This window comes from Phyllobates terribilis, unplaced genomic scaffold (genome assembly GCF_046119375.1).
Source record: "Phyllobates terribilis strain yellow unplaced genomic scaffold, ASM4611937v1 Scaffold_3__8_contigs__length_932513732, whole genome shotgun sequence".
In the NCBI taxonomy this organism is placed as follows: Eukaryota; Metazoa; Chordata; class Amphibia; order Anura; family Dendrobatidae; genus Phyllobates; species Phyllobates terribilis.
Genome location: NW_027362763.1, coordinates 915948707 through 915961671, shown reverse-complemented (window position 1 = coordinate 915961671; position 12965 = coordinate 915948707). Strand labels below are relative to the sequence as shown.

Below are 12965 nucleotides of genomic sequence, written 5' to 3'. Positions count from 1 at the left end.
GAATCTCCAACAAATCTGTATAGTTGACATTCAGAAACTTTGCTTGGCTGCTTCCAAACCCTACACAGATTTTATGTAGAAGGCTGCAATTACACACGGCCATATCTTCTTCTAGATGTGGCCACCATTGGTTACTCAGGATTAGGGAACACCCTAAATGTTAGGTTACATTTATGACACGTGATGTATAAGAAGATTTTTTTTTCCAAAAGTGTTTTAAAAATAAAAATGATAAGAATTAGCAAATATACATAAATGTAGAAATGGACACAGCCATGGAAGTATTAGTTATATTGTACTCCTCCGGTTCCACGGAACTACAAAATATCACAAAAACGGTCAAATTTACCCAAGTTATAAAAGTATTTGACTGTATAGCCTAGAATGTTAATGGGGTTTTCCAACCCTGACTTTCTCTAAAATAATAAAATAAATTTTACTCACCTTACCAATCACCACTGCTCCTCTTCCAGTGTTACCCAGGTCCCCCTGTACTTCAAGTTCTGGATGGACAGGAATGGGGGCAGGGAACCTAGTAGGCATGGGAAGAGGTACGGTGGGGGAGGAGTAAGGTGAAAATTCGTTTTTTTTACTATTTTAGAGAGTGTGTTCTTAATTCTGCTTACATTTGTCTGGGCTACATCTGTAATCAGATGCAGAAGATGGAATCAAATCCAATGGTCTCAGTCAGCACATTATTTGCTTCTGGTATTCATTCTAGGTCACGTACTGTAAATCTGCTCATATTTATCTAATTATAACAGTCCAACGTTTTCATTGTACTATGTACACACTTCTTTATTCGGAAATATTAGGATCTAAATATGTGGCAGGTAATCGTAGCCAAGAGTCTTGGATAATCATTAACTTGGATGAATTATCTGACTGTAATTTTTTTTAGATTTACTCATGTGTTAAATCCTTTATTTGTTAACTTTACTTCAGTGAAATCCATGAAAACTATGTGCCAAGGTTAACAATAACTTAACCGGGCGTTAACGTTTGCTGCCTTCCAGTGAGACAACATAAATACCCAAGTTGAATACACGGTTGATTATTATTCCAGGTGTTTTAAAAAAAATGTCAAATCCCAGACCCGGGCCATGATTTAGTGATTATTTTACATCAAGCAGGACACAATTCAGTCATATTAACCCCCCTCTTGTCAAAATAGACCACATATTAGCTAACAGACAAGAAAATAATGCAAATCTCTCCAAGGATCATTTTATCAGATTTGTGTTTGTCTGAAGTAAGTTAATAGGACAACAAACAATGAATATCAACAGTTTACTACAGAAAGAACAAAACTGCTCAATTTGGATAACAATTGTACATACTCAACTGAAAAAGTCTTAGAGCATAGTATCATATGTTCTGTTCTTTTGGACCTTATCAGCACAGCACAAGTAACCAATAAGAACCTATGAGAAGTTCTACCCCAACCCACACCCCCAAACCATTTATATTACCATTTAGCCTTTTAAAAAAATTAACCAGTTAATCTCCTTTTCTCCCAAAGTGCTGCTCCACTAACAAGAAGTCCTATTTGGAAGTTCAGTACATGTCAGTCTGGTAGTGGAGAGGTAATGATGCACTTCCAGCTCCTCCGCCATCACACTGTATTCCCTGTCTACCACCACCCTCCTTTGGTTGACTCATAGGTAATTACTCTGGTATATGGCCAACAACCTGTCAATGAACCAGAGGAGGTTTGCACTAGGAAGGGTATACAGTGTGATGGCTGAGGAGCTGGAAGTGCATCGTCACGTCCCAATGCACTTCTAGACTAATATATACTCAGCTTGAAAACATGATTTCACTCTGCTGCTGCAACATCGCATTTGGGACATAAATATATCGACTGGCTTATATATTAAAGGGCTACACTGTCTTATAAATGGTTGGGGGGGGGGTAAATGTTTCTGACAGGTTCCCTGTCACATATGACCACTTTTTTCATATATTCTGGTATAAAAAAATAGCTATCATTGAGAACTTTCCCCTTCACTTTTAACCAGCTCTTTAAGCCAGATAGGAAAAGTCCTCCAAAGACCCTCACAAACTTTGGTGATTATTATGCATTCTTGTATATTAACTATTTCATTTGTATGGAACCCCCTAAGTGCTAGAAGACCCAAACAGGGGTCATATGAAGCTTCCCCTATCAATAAAAGTGCCCATACACCATTGGCAACTGTTGGCCAAATTACAACTACCTTTTTTGACCCTTTTTTACTCATATATGCTTAGAGTACAGATCATGCTGATGTTCTGTATAAGGAGAGGGTAGTAAACCACTAAGACACCTCTAGGGGCTTATTTCTTAGGAAAACATAAAGATCAGGTGTTTAAATTTGACAAGCCTTTTTTTCTAATATGGATGGTGTTTTAAATGTATTTCTGTTTTTTTTTAGGCATAGGTTGTTGTAAAATAAAAAAAGAAATGCATATTCACCTCTTGTCACTGCCTAAATCCCTAAATCCAGTGTCGGCTTTAGTAGTTGGCATTGGCTCCAAAAGCAATGACTGCGCCGTATGGACGTTAAAAGACTGCTGAAGCCTGTGACAAGCTGCATCAGTAAGGTGACTGGAACAGCACATTATTGGACACTGGTTTGTCTTCTTGGCCATGGAGATCATTTCAGTAAAAAACACATTCTGTATGGGTTGTTCATTTTTATAAATGGAAAACATCTTTAAGTTCTAAAGGTGAAAATTTAAGACAAATTCTGGTACTTTCAATTATAATTACACATTAGAGCTAAAGATCTAAGATCTAAATTGTTTCTTACCTTCCCCAATCCAGGAGTATCTTTCACTTTGTTGACTGCCCTCAGTAAGCAAGGAGGTGCAGGTGGAGGAGAAGTCTGCAGAATTCCACAGAAGCAGGTTGAGAAAAGTGGGGGCTCTGACACTAAGGAAGGTATTGTTCTCTGCTTCTTCTTTTTGGATGACAGATTTAACTTCTGAGCAGCCCTATAATAGTCAACACAAAAAGTCTTAAGTGATTCAATCAATTTATACACTCAACAATCTTTCAAATATGGCATCATGCTGAAGAATGAGTTGATGATGACATATAGATTACCAGACCATAGACATAAGATCTTCCCATTAATATGCATGACCACTGTATGTCAGAACTTTGAGACATTAAATTGTTGACAAATTTCACCAAAATTCCACCAATCTGTTGATGTAAATCTAAAGTTCAAGGCCATTATTATGGGTAACTGTACAGTAAGTAGATGTAATTGATCATTTATTGTTTGCACCTACATATGGTAGATACTGTCATAGAAAATTAGCTGACAATTGCAAAAGCAGAACTATACAGTGCTATTCTGGAAATAAAAGCCTAAGTATGATGGAAATAAAAGACTAAGCACCACTCACAACGGGCTTCTTGATGTGATATAGTTAGATAGCTTTAATTTGTTCAGATTGAACAACACAAGTTACCCTCTGGCTGGTAGCTGGCTTTGTGATAAAATGTTTCTTAAACTCGAAAGTTCACGTTTGACATTTATGTGCACAAGTAGAAACAATGAAGAAGCTGAGTAAGTCATACACTAGTTTTACTTTAAAATGCATAGGCATGTGGTCATTTTTCAACAGAATGAACCTTTCATATGGCATTTAAAACATATCATCTATGACTGTACTTTGTGCAATTTATAGCAAGTGTCTATCATTGTGTGCCAAATACATCTTCTATTCAATTCATGTACCCAGCTGCCATCACAAACAATACTTCCTGGCTAAGGAAAATTTATTTCAACTAAAGGATTCAAAAGCAATATGAAAAGATTTTATTTTATACTTTACAGTAGTTTATGGACTGAAAACGTCCACAGGTCATAGGAGATGCATGCAGGGCTGTGGAGTCGGTAAGCCAAACCTCCGACTCCTCAATTTCCATGACACAGACTCCAACTCTGACTCCGACTCCCTCATACACGGCTCATGTTTAAGTGATAAATTTACTGCAGCACAGATTCATCTCAGCTAAAAGTCTAGACCCTTAGATCAGGAATAGGACAGACATTTATAGGACATTTCATAACATTACCAAATTCTTAGGAAAAAATATTCCGCACAAACTGCACTGCACTACTGTACCCAATTTATTATATATTTTAGGGGTTGGAGTTGGCCATTTTATACAGACTCCACCAAATTGGACACCGACTCCACGACTCCAACTCCACAGCCCTGGATGCATAGCATAGCACTAGTTCCATTATGCAACATCCACCTACAACTGAATAAATGCACTCAACTTAGAGTCCGACTCAGTACATACTGTTACAAATGTATTGACATGTCATGGCTGCAGCCAATCGTCCACAGTGATAACCAACATATCTCTGCTGTGACCAGTGATTGTCTGCAGTGTTTACATGCCCAACATGAGAAAGCACAGAGACCCAGGTAGCATTTGAAATGGAGCCACGGGGATCTGTATGGTATCTTGTAAAAATGTAATTTTTTACAATTATGGACTATTTCTGTAAAAAAATCAGAGGTGGAAAATCTTTTTAACATAGAAATTGATGTGTTAAATAATAGCCCATTATTTGCCTCTAAAAATGGAGTTTCCAATAGGTAAACCTTCCAGTCTGCAGCTTAAATGAGTTTTCCATTCTTATGCAAAGTAAGTACTGCAACGCAGCATATAAATCATTACATATTGAAAAACTCAGCAACTTCTTAACATACTTTCATGTCAATGAATTCCCATTTTTAAAGGGAGACTGTCAAAATATTGTACCCTATAAAGAGAAGAAAAAGGAAGGGTGCTGAACAGTCCAGAAAAGTAAATGTGGCCTTATAGACACAAAAAAGCATGACCTCATATAGTGAAGCTTACGTAAAAATGAAAAAGTTTCTCTGCATAGTTTGTTTGTCTTTTTCTTCGGTAAAAGTTGGGAGATATGTTGTAGTTTATAGAAAAAGTGATTCCTGTTTAATGTCAAGGGACTAAAAATAAAGTAAAAAAAAAAGGATTAAAAAATCTTAAAAAATATGAAAATTCTAATCAACCCCTTCCTTTCTATTAGAAATAAGAAAATAATAAACATATTTGGTATCGCTGCATCTATTAAAGTCCGATTTATCATGATACAAAATTAACTAACCTATTTGGGAAAAGCTGTAAAGAGAAAAAAATTCTAAACGCCGGAATTGTGGTTTTTCAATTGCAGCAACTCCACTAAAAAATGCAATAAGAAGAGAAAATGGCACATCTACCCTGAAATGGTACCAATAAACCGATAGCTTAACACAAGCCCTCATACAGTTTTATCGATATAAAAATGAAAACGTTTTTATGGTTCTTGGCAAATGGTGCCTCAAAACTATTTTTTTGTTACAAATTCTCATATTTTATTTCCCCACTTCAATAAAAAACTACACAGGTTTGGTATCACCGTAATCATATTAGCCTGGAGAATCATACAGCAAGTCATATTTACCGCGTAATAAATGTCGTAAATATAAACCCCAAAAAACAACGGTGGAAGTTTTCCAGTCCAATGTATGTTAAAATAATGTTGTCATTCAAAATTAGAGCCAGTCCAGCAAACAACAAGCCCTCGCACGGTCATGTGGGAGGAAAAATACAAAGTTATGGTACTGGAAAAATGGAACCATAGAAGGAAGAACCCAGTTATGAAGGGGTTAAAGATTAAGAAAGCTACTTCTGCAAAAATTGGTACTCACAATAGATTAACTATGATCCAATACTGAAAATTAATCAAATGTAACCCTTTCTCCATCTTCTTTTGAGACCTATGTCTATCAAATCTGAGTGAAGCATTTGCCCATTACCGGCCAGGCTGTTTAGTTACAAATGCAGCATTAAGCAAACAGCTGAAACCTGATTGTCGGGGGGCAAACAAACTGAGGGTCCTATGCCGTACCCGGATAACAGTGCTTTCACCCCAGCATACAGGGATTAGCTAGAAAGTCTCTGGCAACTTTTGGCACCTTGATAAATGTCTTTCTGCTTGATTCTAAAGTGCTGTCATGCATATTTCATGAAGTTCTGAAATGTAATTTCTACATTTGCACTAATGAGAACAAATAATTGCAGATGCTGAAAGTACAATGAGATTAAACACACTGCTGGAAAGAGGGATGGGGTGCGCTTACATTGATTATATTGAAATTAACATTTCATTTACATGAATTTTTTAATGCACACGTACCGTACACAAAATACATCCAAAATGAGAACAAAGAACCTCACACACAATGTGCCACCATCATTACTAATACATGAAGCCATCTTAAAGGGTTTATTCAGAACTTTGGCTTTCTTTTGTAATGGGGCTAAGCAGTGAGCCTGGATAAGAAGCAGGGTGGTCATGGGAAGTGGATAAGAAGCAGGGTGGTAATGGGAAGTAGATAAGAAGCAGGGTGGTCATGGGAAGTGGATAAGAAGCAGGGTGGTAATGGGAAGTAGATAAGAAGCAGGGTGGTCATGGGAAGTGGATAAGAAGCATGGTGGTCATGGGAAGTGGATAAGAAGAAGGGTCATGGGAAGTAGATAAGAAGCAGGGTGGTCATGGGAAGTGGATAAGAAGCAGGGTGGTCATGAGAAGTAGATAAGAAGCAGGGTGGTCATGGGAAGTGGATAAGAAGCAGGGTGGTCATGAGAAGTAGATAAGAAGCAGGGTGGTCATGGGAAGTGGATAAGAAGCATGGTGGTCATGGGAAGTAGATAAGAAGCAGGGTAGTCATGGGAAGTGGATAAGAAGCAGGGTGGTCATGGGAAGTAGATAAGAAGCAGGGTGGTCATGGGAAGTGGATAAGAAGCATGGTGGTCATGGGAAGTGGATAAGAAGAAGGGTCATGGGAAGTAGATAAGAAGCAGGGTGGTCATGGGAAGTGGATAAGAAGCAGGGTGGTCATGAAAAGTAGATAAGAAGCAGGGTGGTCATGGGAAGTGGATATGAAGCAGGGTGGTCATGGGAAGTGCATTTTATAGTGGTCACATGCAAGGAGCTGGCGCCAGGAAAATATGTAAGAATTTAGCCAGTGAGGATCTGAAGACATGGCTAGGCTACTTTACAGGGGTTTTAGACTATAGGGAGTTTAAAAAAAATTATGGGATAATTGCTTTAAGCTTTGTGTGGGAAGCAAATAAATTCCATAGAGATGCAAACTTAACATAGATGGACGCTGTGGTGTGAACTGATGTTGCAGAATGTTTATCAGGTATCATTTAACAAAACTGTCTTACAGTGAAAGTGTCTTTGTTGCCTATAGCAACCAATCAGATCAACTTTTAATTTATCTGAACAGTGTAAAAGATGAATGAGGTCCATCGTGTTGTTCCCTGTTAGTCAAGTGGTACATTTTGTGGAAGGTTGTAGTGGTAAGTGTGTGTGAATGTGTGTGAATGTGTTTGTGCGTGCATCAGTTTTCGGTTCAATACTCATGGCTTGGAGTGGAAGGATCCATGGCTGATGCAAACAAACAAACAAGCAAACAAACACATGCTCAGACACCCATCGCTGTAGTCATCCAGTAATGCATTATGACAAAATCGATGCAAAAGTTAACCAAACAGGCAAACGTCAGTAGAACAATATGTCAACGTGTACTGAAATAATTTCACCTGAAGCCACACCAAGTGTGAGTTCTGCAAGAGTTAAAGGGGGATAAACAGAAGCATGCAACGTATTGCTGTTGGCTGCTGCACATGATCGTATATGGTCATTGGGACCCAGGACCCATTGCAATACATCATTATCAAAAATATATATTAAGTGGCTGTTCTGGTTGGATTTTCCTGACATTTTCTTAGTTGCATTTTACAGCAAAAACCACGATTCATAAACGTGTTATGGTCTAATGATACCAAGGATGAACGTTTTGGCAATGATTCCAAAAGTTATGTTTGGCACAAAGTCAACACTGAGCTTCAACAAATGAACACCATACCCACAGTAAAGCACGGTGGAGGCAGCATTATGCTGTGGGGCTGTTTTTCAGTAGCTTGAACTGGGGCTTATGTCAAGGTGGAGGGAATTATGAACAGTTCCAAATATCAGTCAATTTTGCAATAAAACCTTCAGGTCTCTGCTAAAAGCTGAAGATGAAGAGGAATTTCACCTTTCAGCACAACAACAACCCTTTGCACTATAACAGGTGTGTTATACGATTCTATGCAGAGCAGTATATGTCACAAGATATACAGTACAGACCAAAAGTTTGGACACACCTTCTCATTTAAAGATTGAGGTAGTCACCGGAAATGGTCTTCCAACAATCTTGAAGGAGTTCCCAGAGATGCTTAGCACTTGTTGGCCCTTTTGCCTTCACTCTGTGGTCCAGCTCACCCCAAACCATCTCGATTGGGTTCAGGTCTGGTGACTGTGGAGACCAGGTCATCTGGCGTAGCACCCCATCACTCTCCTTCTTGGTCAAATAGCCCTTACACAGCCTGGAGGTGTGTTTGGGGCCATTGTCCTGTTGAAAAATAAATGATGGTCCAGCTAAATGCAAACAAGGATGGAATAGCATGCCGCTGCAAGATGCTGTGGTAGCCATGCTGGTTCAGTATGTCTTCAATTTTGAAGAAATCCCCAACAGTGTCACCAGCAAAGCACCCCCACACCATCACACCTCCTCCTCCATGCTTCACATTGGGAACCAGGCATGTAGAGTCCATCTTGTGTTCTTTAGCCCAAACAAGTCTCTTCTGCTTGTTGCCTGTCCTTAGCAGTGGTTTCCTAGCAGCTATTTTACCATGAAGGCCTGCTGCACAAAGTCTCCTCTTAACAGTTGTTGAAGAGATGTGTCTGCTGCTAGAACTCTGTGTGGCATTGATCTGGTCTCTAATCTGAGCTGCTGTTAACCTGCGATTTCTGAGGCTGGTGACTCGGATAAACTTATACTCAGAAGCAGAGGTGACTCTTGGTCTTCCTTTCCTGGGGCGGTCCTCATGTGAGCAAGTTTCTTTGTAGCGCTTGATGGTTTTTGCAACTGCACTTGGGGACACTTTCAAAGTTTTCCCAATTTTTCACACAGACTGACCTTCATTTCTTAAAGTAATGATGGCCACTCGTTTTTCTTTACTTAGCTGCTTTTTTCTTGCCATAATACAAATTCTAACAGTCTATTCAGCTGTGTATCTACCAGACTTCTGCACAACACAACTGATGGTCCCAACCCCATTTATAAGGCAAGAAATCCCACTTATTAAACCTGACAGGGCACACCTGTGAAGTGAAAACCGTTTCCGATGACTACCTCTTGAAGCTCATCAAGAGAATGCCAAGAGTGTGCAAAGCAGTCATCAAAGCAAAAGGTGGCTACTTTGAAGAACCTAGAATATAAGACATATTTTCAGTTGTTTCACACTTCTTTGTTAAGTATATAATTCCACATGTGTTAATTCATAGTTTTGATGCCTTCAGTGTGAATGTACAATTTTCATAGTCATGAAAATACAGAAAAATCTTTAAATGAGAAGGTGTGTCCAAACTTTTGGTCTGTACTGTATATAATGATGATGATGTATTTCTTAGAACTCATGATGAAATTTCCACATGGGCTGTCCTCCTGTAGCTTCTTTGTTCGGGTCAGCGATAATAACAACAGTGAACACCATACACTATCAGATTGAATTAATGTGAGTAGCCAAGATTTTTCTAGAGTATAAACCATCAGGCGTTCACTTTACTTCCATGTGAGATTTCGAGGCTGAGTCTGAGTGGAAAGTACAGACATGAGAAAATAATACATATTTCTTAGGACTCCTTCACACATCTGTTATTCACGTACAATGGCTATCCTAGCTTTTCACGGATAGCTCTTGTACCTGTGATAGTCTATGTGGTTGTACATGACGCGCCCCTGGGCCTGTGTCGCGCTGCGTTGCGCACGCGGGAGCTTACCCGGAGCCGGATCTCTTGAGGGTTGTAGTCTCGTGGCGGTGACCCGGTCCGTGCCCAGGGAGTCAAACTGAGCGGCGATGTAACAGCGGTAGATGCAGGACGACTACGCCACCCGTTGAATGCAGCTATGGAGCTGCCGCTGCAGGACAGTCCGCTGAGGCCGGTGGATGGATGGTGCAGCGTAGATGGTATAACCCCCAACGGGAGGGGTATGGCCTCAGGGCAGCAGATGTGGATGATGGGGGTAGCAGGAACCACTCAGAGACGGTGCGGTGTAATTCAGGGTCTTTACTGGTAACAACGATAGACCCTCCCGGAGTACTTGCTAGTGAACAGGGCCTGGTCAGTCCTTGAGCAGATGGGATCTCCCCTGGCCAGGCGGAGTTGTAGGCCTCCCAAACTGACTGTACTCTTCTGGCTACCTTGCTAGAAGCGGATATAAGTAGCCCACGTCCCTGAGTGTACCGTGTGGTGCTCACCCGTATGGCCGGTGACTCGGGGCCTTCTAATGGCTTCCGCTCCACGATGGCGGTGCTGGTCCCACGCGTGTGACCGTGCCTTCGGGTTTCTGGGCCTGAGGACCTGAAATCCCCTGCCGGTCGGCTTCTGCTGCTGGGTAAGAGTTAGTCCCCACAGCCTCGGACGCCGGGTCCGGTAAGAAAGCTTCTCAGTCAGGGCGAGCTCTGCAGCTGCCAGCCCCTGACTCGTAGTAATATTGCTCCCAATGAGCTTCTGCTGTTTCTTCCTATGCTGCTTCTCTGTCTCTACTCTCCTTGACTGACTAACCCTGCCTCAGCCCAGGGTTTATACAGGGGAAGTTCTTCCCCTCCCAAGACTGGGCAGGAGGTGTGGCATGCACAGGATCCCTGACCAAAGGACCTCCCACCTGCTCTCAGACGTAATATCTCTATCACTGTGGCAACCAGACCCCTGGGGTGTCACATTCCCCCCTAGTGAAATTTAGTACTCCGGGACTAAACATATTTTAGAAAAACATAACAAGGTAAAAACAATAATAATACAATAAGAAAAACATATAAAGATGGTTACGGCATGTCCGTAACCGGGTGTAGTCTTTGAAGAAAAGCAAGGTGTCCATTTCACCAAAACAGGGAGACGTAACCAGGTAGGGGTTTGTCCTGCCCCGAGTCCTTAACAGTCTTTAGTCCGTCCTGGGTTACGCTCCAACTATATACAAGGATTCCCGGTAAATCCACCAAGGACTCCTACAAATAACTAGAAACACAAAATTATACACAAGCAACAATACACAGGTAAACATAAATAGAACAATTTATACACTTCAAATCCTCCACCGTGCGGGTAACTGGCCTCTAGTGGACCTAGTGGACCTACGGAGCTGACTGCCTAGCCCTGAACTACAGGGTGTAGGAGCTGTCAAGGGTAAACTGGGCAGCTGTCTACCGGCTCTTTGGCTCACTAGGGATATGGCAGGCTCACTGCAAGCAGAGGGTTGATCCTCCTGGTCTGCGGGTGTGGGGTCTTCTGCCTCCTGGACCGGCTGTTCTTCCAGCTCTACCTGTTGCTCCGTAGGTGCTTGGGATGCTGGTTGGAGGAAGGTGAGTACGGGTACCACAACTGCACCATTGACTTGAGTCCAAGACCGAGGGAAGTCCCCGAGCACAGTACTAACCATATCTTCCCTTTCCTCTACGGGTCGATGGTCTTCTTGTTCCTCTTCAGGGTTCCTCAGTTGTTCGGGACACTTCTTCAGGTGGTCCCGGGATACAATGGCTGTAGTTTCCCCTCCGTCTTTACTGATGGTACAAACCTTCGGGTTCTCGTGGCTTGAGGGCAGTACGGTGTACGGGTCCTTCTCCCACTGGTCGTCCAACTTGTGGAGCCGTCTCTTCCTCTTCAAGACCTGCTCTCCGGGTACCAGGGGAACAGCGGGAGCATACTGGTTGTAAGTTTTCTCTTGTCTTTCCCTAGCCTGACAGAGACTTCGCTCCACGCTCTCCTGTACTCTCCGGTACTGCTGCTGCCTCTCTGTGTCCCAGTCTGTTTCTGGTGAAGTGTCCTCGGGTGTCAGGACTCCCATTTCCAGGTCAACAGGTAACTTACCAGGTCTTGCCCTCATTAGGTAAGCCGGGGTACAGTTGGTGGAACCTACCGGGATGTGGTTGTATAGGTCCACCAGATCGGGCAGCTTCTCAGGCCACAGACTGCGTTCTTCCAGGGGCAACGTTTTCAGAAGATCCATTACCACCTGGTTCATTTTCTCACAAAGTCCATTAGTTTGCGGATGATAGGGTGTCGTCCTTATCTTCCGGCAGCCATACAGAGTGCAGAATTCTTGGAAGACCTCCGCTTCAAAGGCAGGTCCCTGGTCTGTCAACACTTGGTCCGGGTACCCGTGTGGACGGCAGAAATGCTGCTGGAAGGCTCTAGCTGCTGTTCGAGCTGTTAAGTCCTTGACGGGGACGACAACCAAGAACCCGGAGTAGTGATCCACGATGGTTAGTGCGTAGACGTAGCCACTTCTGCTTGGGGTCAGTTTTACATGATCCAAGGCTACCAGTTCCAACGGCTGCCGGGTGACGATGGACTGCAGGGGAGTCTTCTGGCTGGCACGATCCTTCCTTCTTAGGTTGCACGGGCCACAGTCTCTGCACCACTTCTCAATGGTTCCCCTCATGCCTACCCAGTGGAATCGCTCGCGCAGCAGGAACTCCAGCTTCTTCCACCCGAAGTGTCCAGCTCCGTCGTGGTATGCCTCCATCACCATGGCTGCGTCTCTTCGTGGCACCACTACTTGCCAGAGTAGTTCATGCGTCCGGGAGTTAACCATTCTGCGGCACAACTTCCCCTTGTAAAGGAACAGTCGACTCCTCTCTGCCCATAGTTGTTTGGCTTCCTCCGGGGCGTCTGGTTCAAGGCAAGCCTCCGGGCGAGTCAGCATCTCCTTCACCAGTCGGACGGCAGGGTCGCTGTCTTGCGTTTCCGCCCAGTTGTAGTGAGGTAAGGGGTTCAACGTAGCAGCCTGCTTACTCCTTACCCGGTGGGAGTACTGGATAGTCCCATGACGGT

The 12965-nt window shown here is 42.6% G+C and overlaps 1 protein-coding gene across 4 annotated transcripts in view; it reads right to left on the bottom strand.

The window, feature by feature from the left end:
- Positions 1-12965, bottom strand: part of KIF26B (kinesin family member 26B) — a 607348-nt gene that overhangs the window by 251743 nt on the left and 342640 nt on the right. For all 4 annotated transcript variants that reach the window (XM_073672795.1, XM_073672796.1, XM_073672797.1 and 1 more), the window contains one exon: positions 2796-2979. In XM_073672795.1, the coding sequence (XP_073528896.1) occupies positions 2796-2979 (184 nt within the window). The remainder of the gene's footprint in view (positions 1-2795; positions 2980-12965) is intronic.